The 15285-nt window shown below is 41.9% G+C and overlaps 1 protein-coding gene across 1 annotated transcript; it reads right to left on the reverse strand.

Annotated features, from left to right (window-relative positions):
• Positions 1-12537: 12537 nt before the first annotated feature.
• Positions 12538-15107, reverse strand: LOC146491461 (E3 ubiquitin-protein ligase TRIM21-like). The gene has a single exon (XM_085151568.1). The coding sequence runs from the start codon at positions 14649-14651 to the stop codon at positions 12873-12875; it is 1779 nt and encodes a 592-aa protein (XP_085007694.1). The 5' UTR covers positions 14652-15107; the 3' UTR covers positions 12538-12872.
• Between the last annotated feature and the right edge of the window lie 178 nt (positions 15108-15285).

Consider the following 15285-nt stretch of genomic DNA (forward strand, 5'->3'; position numbering starts at 1 on the left):
AGTCCTAAAGGTTATTTAACATTTGCCTAATATCAACATGTTTCCCACTTTAGTCAGGTTTGAAGAAACTTCGGTAACACTTTATAAACAGGGCCCATGACTAAACGTGTTATTCCCCTGCAATTAAATTGAATTTCATCAAATTTATTTGAAATTACAAAGTAATTATATTCACTTAAAAATACTTAATGTCAACCAAATAAAGGGGTAACAAGTCAGGTTTTTACAGGAAGAAACAATATTCCCCTATCTTACATCATAAGCATGCTGTACTTTAAAAGACACGGGCCATATTATGGAGTGGCTTAAGCTAATTATTTCTTTGTTTCATAAATAGTTGAAAGGTGGGCTAAAAGAAACGGACAGTGGCGTTCAACCAGGAATGAGAGAACTGCAAGAAAATCAGCAAATATCTCAAATACAGCATGAAAAGCACAGACAGTGGCTTCAGTGGACAATCAGTTTCACTTCAGCTCTTCGCTCTTCTCCACAGCTGATGATCCAACAACAACAGCATAAACAAGAATGGTCCACAGACCAGTTGCACCACTTGTTTTGCATGCCTCCTCTATCAGCAGTGGACACGGTCTGCAGGTAGACGCACTGCCAGTGCACAACCACTGCTGAATCATAATTTCAGCGTAATACTGAGAAATATCCCAGTTCGAGACTGGAAGGAGGCACAGATCCTGGTAGGGCTGCTGCAGGAAGAGCACATGGCAGCAAAATCTTTCAGATCAAATATTTGGATCCATGTCCTGTTGTGAATGGTTGTAAATAAGGGAGCAGCTGAAAGAAGCTTACGGAGGTTAATCTCATGTCCACCTGAGTTTGACTCCAAAGTTAAAATGTGCAGCTTTAAAGCAGTAATAAAGACATTTAGACCTGGACACAAAAAACTGTTTTGGTCTCTAATGCTAATTTTCTCCTTCACAACAACTGTACGGAGGGTGAAGTGCAACTTTTGGCACTTCCTGGCAATTCTGGAGGCCAACTGAGCCACTCCCAAACTGCATATTTTGGTTGCTTGCTCATTGTTTTCTCACAGAAAGGCCGAACTTACCTGTAGGTCAGAGGTGTGCAAGGAAGCGACTCTCAGGTCAGACGAGTGGAGAGAAAAGAAAATTGTGAATCTGTCCTAAAAACCAGCTTTAGCTCAAATCAGCTCTCATGCCCACTAAAGTTTGCCTTGTTCACTTTTGTTGTGCCTCTCAGCTGTCCCCCTGTCATATGACATGCATGTCATCATGACATGATGGCACGCTGAGGATCCGTATGGGGGGTGCCAAGGGCAGAGGGAGCTTTTGAAGGTGGACTCTCTAACAAGCTGGAGCTGGGCTTCTGTCAAACATCCCAACCCCATCACCACCACCACCACCACCACCCCTCTGCATCCCTGCAGCCGGCATTAATGCAAATTATAGTCTGATAATTTAATAACTCTGCCGGCTTGATCTGTCCTTTTTATTACAATTATCATCAGGCAGGGGGTTGCGTTCCATCATCAGAAAATAAACACCATCGATCATCCTTGTAATGATTAGACGCTGACAGGCCGAGCTACGCTTTGCATAAATGGGCTTTAATGTGGAGCTGGAAGAAGAGGAAGAGGTCGTTTTCAGATGTTCTCCGCTAACTTTGGCCTCGCGTCGGGGATATTAACCGCACTGATAGTCACAGCAAGCCTCCCTTTTATGCGAGGAGAGCCGTTTCTTAAAGGATTACGTCAGGGGAGGCCGACTCCAGCTCAAATCTCCGAGCCAAGACATGCAGTCGGGGCCTGTTAAGTCTTTCCAGAAAAAGGCTGGAAGGTGCCAGAGCCATACACAGAGCTGGCACCTCAGCATCAGGGCCTCCCTGTTAATTGCAGTGGAAAATGATGCTGCATTTCCCGCCTGTTGAAGCAGCTTGTAAAGAAAACAAGGCCCCTACCCCCTCCATCCGAGGAGAAAAGCTTGATTTATAAACTCGGAGTCTTAAATACAAGAAAGAATAATCAGGCTTTGGAGGGTTCTTGGCACCAAGTGAGCTCATTTTCACCACGGGGAGAAAAACATTAACCAACTTAAATCACCGTTGCATCAGGTGCTGAATGTTTTATGCCGCCTGTGTTCTCTTTGTGTGCTCTTCTTGGCAAAGCCCCGCAGCGCGAAAATAATAAAGAATAAGCCTTTCTGAACAAGGTGTATCACGTTGCTCCTGCTCTGATTACTCTTCTGACAGGTTTGAGGAGAAATCAGGTATTTATGATTTGTGGTTAAAATTTACGCGCGCTTCGTTTCTCCGTTTTCACGGGCTATGAAATAATAGCTCCCCGCCAAAGCCTCGCCTTTGCCAGCGATGAAGGAGGAGGAGGAGGAGGAAGAGGTGGGGGTAAAAATTGAGACACAAACACTCGGTGAGCAGCCGGCCTAAACACACAGAGCTGCTTTGTTCTCTGCCTTTTGCTGTTTTGGCTTTGAAACGGCGAGAAAGGATGAACTCCCCTCTAGGATAACATGTTTTTTTTTACTGCCTGACCACAACGGGATAACTTCCCCCCCCCCCAAAAAAAAAAATCCCCCCCCAAAAAACAACACCTTTCATGTGAAGACTCGGAGAAGAAATTTTCAAAACACAATCCACCGTTACACTGTCGACCAGATCTAAAGTGGCTGCGCCTCAGGTCGGGGACTCCTGGGTAAGGGTAGTGTGGCGTCGCGGGGGGGTGGGGGTGGGGGGTTGTCTCTGGAGCGCAAGACAATATCTAAAAGTTTTAAAACCTTCAGCAAGCACAAAATCAGAGGTCACTGTGTTAATGCAAGTGAAACAAAGCAACTTTATTTAGAGCTGCAGCCTGAAAGTTTGAGCAGATTTAACAGTTTTTGTTTAAATTTCTGTTTTTCTACAGATTACATATCAAATATGGCTGCAGCCACCCCTTCATTTTGGTCTCACCTTTTCAAAGTTATCACAGTAGTGTTTTGCATACCACTATTTGTTTAAGCCAAAAGTTATCACATTTGGATGACAGGAGATGTTATTAGCTAATGCTAGCCATCTTAGTTGTGCAAACTGCTAAATAATGCTAGGTAACAGCCATAAAGTTATATTATAAAATTGCACCACAACTAGTGCCGAGATTTCTTGCCTGCAATTAACCACACAGCAACCATATTAGGCTGATAATGTCAGTAAAGATGCTTCAAAAGGCAGCAACACCACAAACTAAGTCTAGAGGTTCACTTCAGAGCCCCCCAGCTAGCTGAGGTGAAGCCTAGTAGACTGCGGTCGTGTCCAAATTCATGGGCTGCATCCTCCTGAGGACCCGGCCTTCGGGGTCTACGTGGGCCGGGTCCTCAGAAGGTCGGGTAGGCCGGAAGTAAACGGCTGTGGAATTGGACGGTCTAGCCTTCTGATCTGCATCACCGCTGTCTCAGTGGAGTTTAATAAACTCGGCCGTCTCACAATTCTGTTTAATCAGTTGTCTGTGTGACGTTTATTCAGCTGTGTGAAAATCCCGGAGGAACCCACCCGGGGCATTAGTAAAGTTTTATTTGATCTAATCTAATCTAATAACTTTAATCTCAGCCAAACTGATTTACTCACGAACAAATAAAACACTGAAAAAAGCCCAACAATAACATTTTTAGGTTGTCTAAGTGACTTATATATTACGTTTAACCCGAGTAGCGAAACTCCGCGGTGATCTGAAAATGATGTGCTGGGAGTTGTGCCGTTCTCGGCGGCTTCAGCTCCCGGCTTGCTATCGAGCTGGTGGGTAGCAGACGTCACCGAAAATGTCGAAGCACTTTTGCAAATATGCGATATCTTGATAAACCAAGCAGATATTTGATGTTTACACAGCTAGTTTCTCACCTGAAAATATGTTAAAAGTTTATTTTGTGACCCAGAAAGAATAATTTTAAAACTTAGTAGCGGCCGCCATTGTTGGAAACTGGAGTTTGGCTGGGCCGCGCTATGAATTCTGGGATATGGTAGACCACGAAGGACACACCCGACCCATCCTTCAAATTCGGGGAAAAGGAGGACGCATTTGTCGGCTGCATTCGGAGGAGTCTACGAATTTGGACAGCCTTCGGCGCGTCGCTGTGACGTAATCGGTCTACAAATGCGGCCTCAGGAGGATGCAGCCCATGAATTTGGACACGACCAGTTAGCATCTACACCTGCCTGTGGGGTGTAAGAAGCATGCATGTCAGTGAAAGCCAGTAATAATGCAAACTTTAAGGCTTCAAAAGGTTTAAACAGGTGAGTTGTAAATAAATTTCCCTACTGTTAGAGTTGTTTTGTGAAAATTAAAAATGTGTATTCCTCAACCAAAAACCTTGACACTTTGGTTGCTAGCATATTCTTGTGGTTGTGAGTGGAAGTGACAGATTTGTCTTCAAACAATATCCTTCTACTCTCCAAACTGTAGATAAACTGTGCAAAGTGTCACTTTCTGAAGCGTACTGAGACACAACTTTTGCTTTTAAGGTGAACCTTCTCCATTTCTGGTTTGTGCAGCACTATGTAAGTTTTACTATCAAAAACCTGCAGGCAACCATTGAAGTCTGCTATAGCAACCAAAGCAATTACTAGAGCTTTTTGATGCAGCACCAAACACGATTTCACTCAGTGAGAGCTAGAAACATCCAGAAAATGCTTGCCAACCAGTTGGAGAATACACTTGGTTGTATCATGTCCAATATGGCGGACAACTCTTGAGCAATGTGTTCATAACGTAACATGAGAAACCTCAATAGACAAAAGAGCTGTTTGTGTACCAGGCTGTAAACCTGTTTGCTTCGGCTGTAAAGCTAGACAGTTGTATATGGAGTCTACGGGCACTGACTGATTTTTGGAGCCATCCGACATAGAGGAAGTGTAGAGTTGGCTGTTTTTTTTATTTTGCAGGCCTTGATGTTTCTGTTTCCTACACATTTATACCAAAAAGCTTGCATCATCACAAATTGCTGGGCATAATGTTTGAACCACTATCACTGGTTGTGGGAGGGGCAAAAATTCACCAGTAACTGGGAAACATTTGGTCTGCTAGGACTTTCGTTCTCACTGAAAAGTAGTGCACCATAATCCATGGCCATCAATCCTGTCAAAAGAGGGTATTATTTTTTAATCTATTTCAGTTACAAAGTTAAATCCTCAAGATCCACATTTTTTTTCCTCACAGATGTGTAGAACTCTCTGATTTCCCTCAGTGACCAACACTAGTATTTACATGTCATTCATTTTTCTATTTGTTTTTTCTTTGAAAATAAGATGTTGTTTTTGTTCATACAGAAATTTCTTGCAGATGTATTTGCGCAAATATATTCAGTGAACAGACTGAAAATCCAAACCGAGGACAATTCAATATGCACCTTTTTCCTCCACAGTCTTTGTACACATTGGGATCTCCACATTTATTTCTTGGTATCCAGATGATGATCAAGAAGAGGATGTTGAGTTAAAGTCACGTGTTGTGTTCGAACGTGCTCCTCTGCCACTCGCTCACACATGTGAGTCACCGTCTGAAGCCTCTCTGTGTTGTTTGGTTTTGAAGTCTTTCTGCTGTGATTTGGGGGAAAACGGGGAATTCTCCACATTCATCTATTCCTCTGGCACGTTGCACTTAAAAGCAGCAGAGCCCCATTAGCTGCTGCCCTCTTTTCTTTATTTTCTTTTTCCCCCTCTGCTGGATCTTTTCTGTCCAACTGGCTCTCAACCAGAAGCTCCCGTTCCCTCCGAGACCTGTTTCAAACACTTTAAAAAAACAAAGATAGAAAGAGGGAAAGGACAACAGACAGAACAGAATTGAAATCCTCAGCCTGCTTAATGATCACTTGCCTGTGATGTTCAAGGGCCCGTCTGGATCCGACTTCTGGTCTAAGAGTGTTTTTCAGTCAGATGCTGGAGTGTATTTGGGTAATCGGCCCTTTATGTTTCATTCAGATTTTATCTTTGCATAGACTATATGCAAGATATATGACTTACACTCTTTTCTTGAGGATGGATTTTGGCTGTTTCTGAAGTTCTTACTGATGTTCCTGGTGAAATTACATGTAATCGATTTATTTGGATACTTTTAATTCTTTAAAACTATTTGAACTTTTTAAAAGATGTTGTGCATTACAAAAACCGTGAATGCAAGTGTGAATGGTTCTGCATGTTTCTGTGTTGGCACTGTGACAGGCTGGCGACCTGTCCAGGGAGTAAGCCCTTGGTAGCTGGGATAGCCCCCTTGTGATCCTGAACTGGATAAATGGAAGAAAATGGATAATTCACCTGTTTAGATTGTATTGAAGCTTTGCTCTATTAGGGGTCTTTTGACTGTGAGGTGGATGGTGACACAGGCAACTCTAGCTGTTAGCTGTCAGCTAGGTTTCACCTCAGCTAACTGAAGTCACTGTACTAGACCATGTTTGCATTGATTTGTAATGAATTTAAACACATCATCATCATAGAGTAATTGTGTATAATCTATAAATTTTAACATTTTTATCCATTTTGATGCAAGTTATAAAAGCGTCACACTGTGATATGATTCCTAGAACAACAACTTGTGCTTTGTCCACTGGAAACGTTGAATTAGGAAGTGTGTCATCAGTCACAACAACTAATTGGAAAAAGAAGGATAGAAGAAGAAAAATGAAGAAAATGTCCTTTTGCAAACACTGATAAAGTGTTGTTAAGGTTTTCTTTTTATATATTGCCGTAACTATCCATCCATAAACTCTGAACAGTTCACCAGACTGTCATGTCATAAATATTATCACAAATCTTCTTGAAATATTGTGACATATTTTGGAGGCTCTATCGGTCACGTCTAGTTGTTGGTCTGTTTTTGTTTGTTTTGTTTTGTGTGTGTGTGTGTGTGTGTGTGTGTTTTAACAAGAATCTGTCAGAATCTGACCTTTAAAACAGATTGTTGACAAAGTGAATCATGGTCTCAGACATCGGAGGACTTTGGAAAAAGACTAATATGTTTTTCAGTCCAGCGTCTGGGCTTTAATTTTTTCAATATTCACACTTTTTTAACGTGCATTTACAATAACAAGTGAATTTGCTGTTAAGTGGGTCTGTTAAGTTTTGACTTGCACAATTGTATTTTCAGTGAAATCTTCAGTGTTTTCTTTTTTTTATCATTTATAACAAGTAATACTCAACACGCCAGCTGTTTTTCTGTGCCTCTCAGCAACATCACACATACTATAACCAGCTAATGTAACAAAGTGATCTCTACATAAAATCCTGTAGTCATGACTGAATCTCATAATCTGAGAGCTTGCTGCTATATCAGTGGTACAAACCCACCCATCAGAAAAACAGTGGCAGGTTGCTTGAAGTGCTTCTGACTCCCCTCACAGTCCCTGAAAAAAGCTTCAAAAGTTACGCAAACCTAAACCATCCCTTTCAGAATGGGTCAGGACATAAACCTGCAAAATGCATGTTTTTATCGAGCTTGGGGCTTCATATTATACATCCAGAAGAAAGATCCAAACTGTAGGTTACTTTAATGAGCATGATGTTGTTGATAAAAAGCAAAAACACACCTCTGGTGTGCCTTTGTATAAAGTCAGAAACCCTTAAATCGTGCAGAAAAGCCTAACAAGCCATTCCCCTCCTGTCTTTGAGAAAACACTGAGATTCAGAAAAACAAACTCCCCAAACACACAGGCAGAAAAAATACCAAGATCACGCCCTCAATTATCGCAAGAAGAAATTCAGACCAGATGCACGCTGGGATTTGATCCACATCCAAACAACACGGTTGCTTTGGGTTGCAGAATCCTACAGGGGCCCATCAGAGGTCTCTGAAGACCCCAAGGTCTGACCTGGGGGCCGACTGAGACAACCCCATAAATTCCAAACTCACATCTCAGAGGAACTGATCAGACTGAGTGGAGATCAAACTGCTTCCTGCACAGAGAAGAAACACTGCAGTATCGACTTAGTTCAGGGGCCACATACAACCTATTTTGACCTCAAGGAGACAGCTCCAGTAAAAGCAGTGGAATACCCCATTAACTCTGATTTTCATTCACCCCAGCTCTATGATTTTGTTTTTGGGCTCTACTAGAGCAGCTTCCAAATATTCAGCTAATACTGGGCCTTTGGTTGCAGCCATTTAGTTCAGTTCATTTCAGTTCAGTTCTTTGTTTTAGCTACTTTAGCTCCTCCCTTTTCAAGGCAGCTTTCTTTTTTTATTGGCTGCCCCTCATGAGCTGGGTGCAGCATAACCAGATTTCAACATCAGTAACTTTGATGTAACTTTGGTTTTAAAGGTTTAAAAGTTTAAAAAAAACTTTTAAAAGTCTTAAATACAAATTTGTTAATAATGTCTTAAAAAGGATTAAAAAGGATGTCTTAAATTCAATTTTGATGAGTGTTAAGTCTCCACTAGTGATAGTTTTGATCCATGTCTGTGCTCTGTTTTCTTTTTCTAACTTGAAAGGCAACTTCTAATTCATATTTCAGTGTATTCATTCAAATAAATTGTCTGATTAAATGTTGAGCTAACATTAGCTTGAATAATGTTGGATACAACGGTGACTCACTACTCCATCTGGTGGTTTAAAGTAATATTACATGACAGTGCATCACAGCTCTGTTTGAACAAAATAAGTTTCCACACATAAAATTCGCTTGTTACACGATGGTTAATGTCACTGATGGTCAGTCGCTAATGGACATTCTGGTTGCCTAGGTAATCCTATATTATATTTACCATATGTTATATGTTAGTCATCACTGTCCTTCATTTTCATTGGTATTGGCTTCAGTCACTTGCCTCATAGTTGGAAGCCTACTGCCAAAAGTTATTTCGCCCATTGTTATTTCATGTTACCAAGTATCTTTCATATTTCACAATCTGCTGCTGTGATTTACTTCTAGTGTGGACGCCCCTTTTGCTGACATAACTGAATTAACGCTTAAGAATTAATAACTTACCTCAGGGGGGTCAAAAATGTGGCCCAGGGTCCTGCTAAACAGTCCAACTTTGCTCGTGGGATGCCATTTCTTTTTTTTCTTTTTTTTTTTCTTTTTCTTTTGACTGGTGGGATGCCATTTCTACAACATTTATTGTTAGTCTTTTTTGTGTGCATTTTAGTAAATTAACACAAAAAATCTGTTTTTTAATTTGATGACAAGCCCGGATATTGAGCTGCCAGAGTTTTTCTGTAAATTTACACAGTTATTTCTTGAAGTTTAGGCCTGAACAGCCATCCTGATGGGCTTATTTCATTTACTGCAACAGTATTTCTGTATACTGTAGAAATAAAATGTGAAGTTTGATAGCTTTGCAGTGAAAAAGGAGAATTGTAAAGAGTTCATCTGTTGCTTTGTATGTGTTATAGAGGCTAAATTTACTTGTTAAGGTCAAATTGGGCTGTATGTGCCCCACAGTGTGAATGTCACAGCTGTTGTTGTTTCACACTCTGTTGATAGTTTTAAATTGTTCTTTAGAAGCAGAAAAAGTAGACTTTCCTGTTCTTGCGTATGAACACGTGAAATGTAGAAGGTGCTAAAGGCGAGTGTTGCAGCAGAGTCAGGCTGCAGTGGATCCTGCTCTGTTAAATAATCATGATGAATAATGAAGGTGTGAGTCGGCCCTCCTGGGCGGACATTTAGTGTCAACTTGACAGCTCTCGGAGCAGCTCGGGGACAAGGGGGAGATGAAGTTGTCTCCATATTAAGCAGGCAGATTAGACCCGTTAAATGGAGGGCAGCGTGATGAGGGGCGGGACCAGGACCTCCGGGGTCTGCATCTCATCAGGTGAGACAGGGTGGTGGGGGGAGGCTCTGGCCCGCCTCCACCGCACCTCACGTCTTCCGCAAACTGGAACTGACCCCGCGCTTCTGCTAGCCTCCGCCGCAGCTCGGCCCGGCCCTTCCCATCATGCACAGGGGCTGCGTCAAGCTCCCATGAGCCTCGGCTCGCTCCCTGCCATCTGCCGTGATTTATAGAAAACGGCCGATGATTTATGGGCCAGTCATCTCACAATGAAGTTGTTCTCTTTCATTTGCGCGACCTCCCGACCCAGCCGCCACTCCCAGCCAGGTTGGGGAAATGCGCGCTAATCATACACTATGAGGGCTTTTAAACAGGAGGAGCCGGGCGGGTGGAGGTGCAAACAGAGGGCCTTTAATCAAATTAATTTCCAGCAGCATGTGCATACTGATGAAACAGGCGGGCCTGAGAGATGCCAGTGCAACCGCTTCAAGGTCTGATGGCAGAAAGAAGACTCGGGCAGTCTCACCCCCACGCCTCGCTTTGATCCATGTATGAAATGCTCCGTTAGGAGCCAGTGATCCACGGGATGTGTTTAAATATTTATGCTGTGTCACCGTGGAGCTTGTAAACTAAAGAGTAAGGCCCCGTAGATCAGCTGTAACTACCAATATGACCCATTAGATCCAAAAACATCCACCTCAGAGGGGTTTCCATCTAAAGGAGGAGCTCAGTTGCAAAGATCTGTCTGTTTCTTTACCACTCTGACTGACTTTTCAGTCCATCAGGGATGCTCGAGGAGACGCCACATACAGTGACTACAGTACAAGCTGTGCTGGAGGTAATATAGAGGCAGATACCTTCCTAAACCCACTGGAGGAAAAGCTTAAAAAATCTTTACCAGGCAGATCAGATTTAGAAATAGGAGTATTGAAAGTTTAGCCTGGCACTGACAGGAGGAGTCACTGGAGTAGGATATATTGGCTACCTCCTCAAAGCTGATGGTAGCCTCAGGTCTGTACTCTGAAAACTTAGGATTAAACCTAAAGTTAGCTCACTAAGGCTCAAATCCTGCTTCAGAGCTATGAAGACACAGACCTAACCTGCTGCAGAGCAGAAGAGCACACCTATTGACAAATCAGATCACTGGAAAATAGCATCACCGTCACTGGAAGATCCTTCAGAATACAGGAGACCGTTTGAAGCAGAAGTGTGAAACATGTTTTACTTTGCAGGCTACAAACAACAATGAGAAGTTCATTCTAAACACGATTTTAAATAGCCAAAGCACAAAGTCAAAGACAAGCCTTTAAAAATATACCTCACAGTACAAAGTCTTATTTAATGATCATGCCACAAAACAGATGAAGAACAGCCTGAGATATCTTCAGATGAACAGTAAATCTTACATCTGAGTCTGCTGCCATTACATGTTTGTTACAGTTCATAACAACAGTATTTTTATGTCTTCATGATTCCAACTGCTCATCGACATCTAGAAATATCTCAAACCTCCCAAACATTTTCACTCCAAAAGGAACAGAAATTGATTTCATTGAAATATTGGATGGATTTGATGAATTCCTCTGATCTTTCTCTAATGAGCATCAATAAGAAATAAAGATCCATGGGAGCAACTTTATTTCTTTGTTTTTATTTCTTCTGGCTGCAAAATTATTTCCAAACATTTTCATTGTTCTGTGAGCTTTAAAGCAGACTTCAGTCTAAAACAACACCTGAGCCTGTTAGCTGATATAAAACCAGCATGTAGGCCTCCTTGAATTTGACTGTTTAGTTCTGCAGGGTTTGGAGCTGGAAGAACACGATTCAAACTGTGTAGCACGCCATAAGAAAACATCTCAGCAGCACCTGAATTTAACTGAGTAAAAACTATTTGATCTGTACACACTCAGAGTTATTATAGATTTGAGAAGCTTTGACACCATGAGGGAGGTGGTTTGCTGGACTCATGAGGATCCTGCCTCATTTTACAAACACCTTACTGAAACAGAGAGCTGCTAAACTCACCACTCCTTATACCAATTATGCTTCACACAACTTCCAACGCAGAATAAAACCAGGTAGACAACAAGGTGAATATCAGCTGATATCAATGACGCTGTCAGTCCCTAACAATACAGACTAACAAAAGTGAAAAATCTCAAACCAGAACTGAGGGATCCTCAGGGGATTAATCCTGTGACTCCTACTGTGGGAGAAAAGGAAGCTGAGCTCCACAGTGGCCTCACAAACAGCAACATGGGCATTTTTATTTAAAGAGTGAGAAAAGGGGAGCAAAGAAAATAATTCCAAAATAAAGCCAACATGTGCTGCACAGTGAAGCTGAAATAGAGTGAAACACTGAAGCAGCTCTGATGAGCTGAATAATCACTAATCAAACACACACAAGTTTAAATGGTTCAAATAAAGCACAGCAGCAGAGACAGAGCTGCCCTGGCTCAGAGCGCCCTCTGTGGGATTTTCACTCAAAGTGCTGTATTTACATTTACAGCTGTCTTAATGCAGGCTGAACATCAGAGAGGAAAAATAATGAAAAATAATGAATCAAAACTTAAGTACCCAAACCAAAACTTTACATGTGCACCATGAACAAGTCACAGGGATGAGAAGGAAAAAGGACGAGTTGAAGGTGTCAGTAGGATGCCATTATCTTCTGATCGATTATCTCAATCTGCTCCAAAAAACCAAAACAAAGAAACAAAAAAAGAACTTCTTACAAATGTATTTATGACTTGCATCTCTCTAAAGGTTTACAATGGCTAATTCTGAAGTGAGCCATTGTAAACCTGAAGTGAAGTGAAGACTGAAGCTCTGGAGCTGATCATCATCAAAGAAACGATCAAACAAGATGATAAAAGTTCTGGTATTTATTCATTTCATTGTGAACAAGTGTGTTGTACATGTTAAAACAAGAGAACAGTTTCTCCATCCTGTTTTTGATATTTCACACCAGGTGAATGAAAATAATGAAATTCTAACATTTGTACTCATGTCCATGAACGGTATATGCTTTAATATCTGTGCCTTTAAACATTAAAAGGAAAGAAAAGGAGAGTTTCTATTTACACAGACTGGACTTCCTTCCTCAAATGGATAATTTTCTTAATCTTGGGAACAGTTTAAAAGCAGGAATCAACTAAAGCTCAGCTTGTTCTGCAGCTTCTGACTGAATCTTGTGGTCTTCATCAGGTGCATTTTGCTGGGTTCTGTTATTAGGACTTCTTCTCTGGCTTGGCTTAAACTTTGATTGATCCACATTCCCCATGGAAAAAGATTTGACTGACTGATTGACAGGACATATGATCAGAGGTGCAAAGTTATCATCATCATCATTGACCCCGGGACAGAAGAATGGGTAGAGTTTCCCGGTGAAGGAGCAGCCAGTAAAGGAGTAGACAAGAACTGCGTGATCTACATCATAGAAGGAGACCAGACCCTCCTCATAATCCACAAACACCCCCACCTTCTCAGGATAAGACTGAAGCAGGAGATGGACTTCAGGATCCTCAAGAGCCACACAAATGTTTTCATATACTCCTACAGTCCAGTAACCTTTCTCAGGACTCGGTGTGATTTCCTGTTTCCTGTTGACTGATTCTCTGACTACTCCTAAAGCCCATTCAGTCTTTTCTTTAACCTGAACTTCAAAATATAATCTGCCTGACGAGAGACTCTGCTTTCCTAAAACGACGAGCTCTTCAGAAAATCTCTTTGGGTTGTCTGGAAAATCATTCTCCTCTTCACCACAGTGTACTTGTTTTCCATCATCAGACAGGATGAGATGGTGATTTACTGTATCAGGATCAAGAGTCACATCCACTGCATACTGCTGGACCCTCTTCAGCTCAGCATAAAACAACTTCTTCATGTCTTTACTGAATATCTCCTTCAGCTGATCCACAGCTCTCACCACAGTCCCCTCATATGATGGTGGATGGATACTGACCTCTGTCCAGTCCTTGGTGGCTGGAGCAGCTTTCAGGGATGAGAAGCTTTGGAGGAGGTGGAGGTGATCTTTAGAGCGTGAGAGCTGCTCCACCTCAGAGCTTCTCTTCATCAGCTCAGAGATTTCCTGTTCCAGATCTGTGATGAAACCTTCAGCCTGTTTCTCTGTTGTTTCCTGTTTCTCTTCAATCTCCTTTATGAGCTCGTTCAGGCGTCTGTCAACAGACTCCTTCAGAGCAGTGAAGACTTGAACACCTTCTGCTTTCTCTCTGTCTGCAGCATATTTGCTCATCTTCACTGACTCGTTGATCTCCTGAATCTTCAGTCGTCTTTTCTGGATCATCTGTTGAGTTTCAGCCTCAGTCTTCCCCAGCTCTGCCTTCTTTACTTCATATTCTTCTCTCAAAGGAACAAACTCGTGAGTCTTGTGGTCAAAAACAGAGCAGAGCACGCAGACACATGTGTGATCGGTCTTACAGAACAGCTCCAGAGGTTTATCATGCTTCATACACATCCTGCCTTCCAGGTTCTCCTCAGGATCAATCAGTTGATGTCTTTTCAGCCGTGAAGCTGTCAGATGAGGCTCCAGGTGAGTCTGACAGTAGGACGCCAGACACACCAGGCAGGACTTCAGGGCCTTCAGTTTGGTTCCAGTGCAGATGTCACAGGGAACTTCTCCTGGTTTGGCAGCTTGTTGCTCTGAGCTGCTGCTGCTGACTTTCTGCTGAGCTTCACGTCTGAACTGAGAAACCATCTCAGAGATGAAAGTCTTGATATGCAGCTCAGGTCTGGTCTCAAACACCTTTTTACACACGGGACACTGACACCTCTCACTGATATCCCAGTGTTGACTGATGCAGTTTTTGCAGAAGTTGTGTCCACATGGTGTGGAGACTGGATCAGCGAAGACATTCAGACAGATGGAGCACACAAACTGATCTTCAGATAGAAGACAGCTGGCAGCAGACATGTCTGCACTCTGAGTGAGAAAGAAAAGAAAATTCGTTCATTTTTATTAATTTATTAATTCACATAACACTACACTTATATTTTTCTTTTTTTAAATATAGGATTTACAGGCTTTTGGTTTAGAATTAATTAACTCATACAATCACATAATACTGTATTCTAAAATAAGTTTGCACATTTTAGTTTTTACTGTTATATTTATGATTTAATCTTTCTGTGTTTTCTGAGTTACCTTAGTGGCAGTTGCTCCCAGACCCTTGGCTGATGAGCTAAGAGGTGGAATAGGGGCGGAGCAAGCATATATGGAGACCTGCAAATTGGGTCATACCACTCTAATTTGTTATGTTAGTTTCAATAAGATTTTGTGTGTTCTACCTCTTTTTGTGTGTGCACTATTTAAGTTTTGTTTAGGTATTGAGCTGTTTGTTGTCAGCTTTTGAATAGTGTTCTGTTACTTTGACCTGTATAGGAATTACTTTCACCTAGATATTAATCACATAATTTCATTGTTTTAACATGTCTGACACTCATACTTAAGACAAATGGTAGGGGGTGTAGTAAGGATGTTGGGGAAACAGGAACTCCAGAGGACCAGTCTTTTGTCTCTTGAGGACTCTGGGAAGTAGCAAGGGAGT

The sequence above is a fragment of the Neolamprologus multifasciatus genome, chromosome 23, assembly GCF_963576455.1.
Source record: "Neolamprologus multifasciatus chromosome 23, fNeoMul1.2, whole genome shotgun sequence".
Classification (NCBI taxonomy): Eukaryota; Metazoa; Chordata; class Actinopteri; order Cichliformes; family Cichlidae; genus Neolamprologus; species Neolamprologus multifasciatus.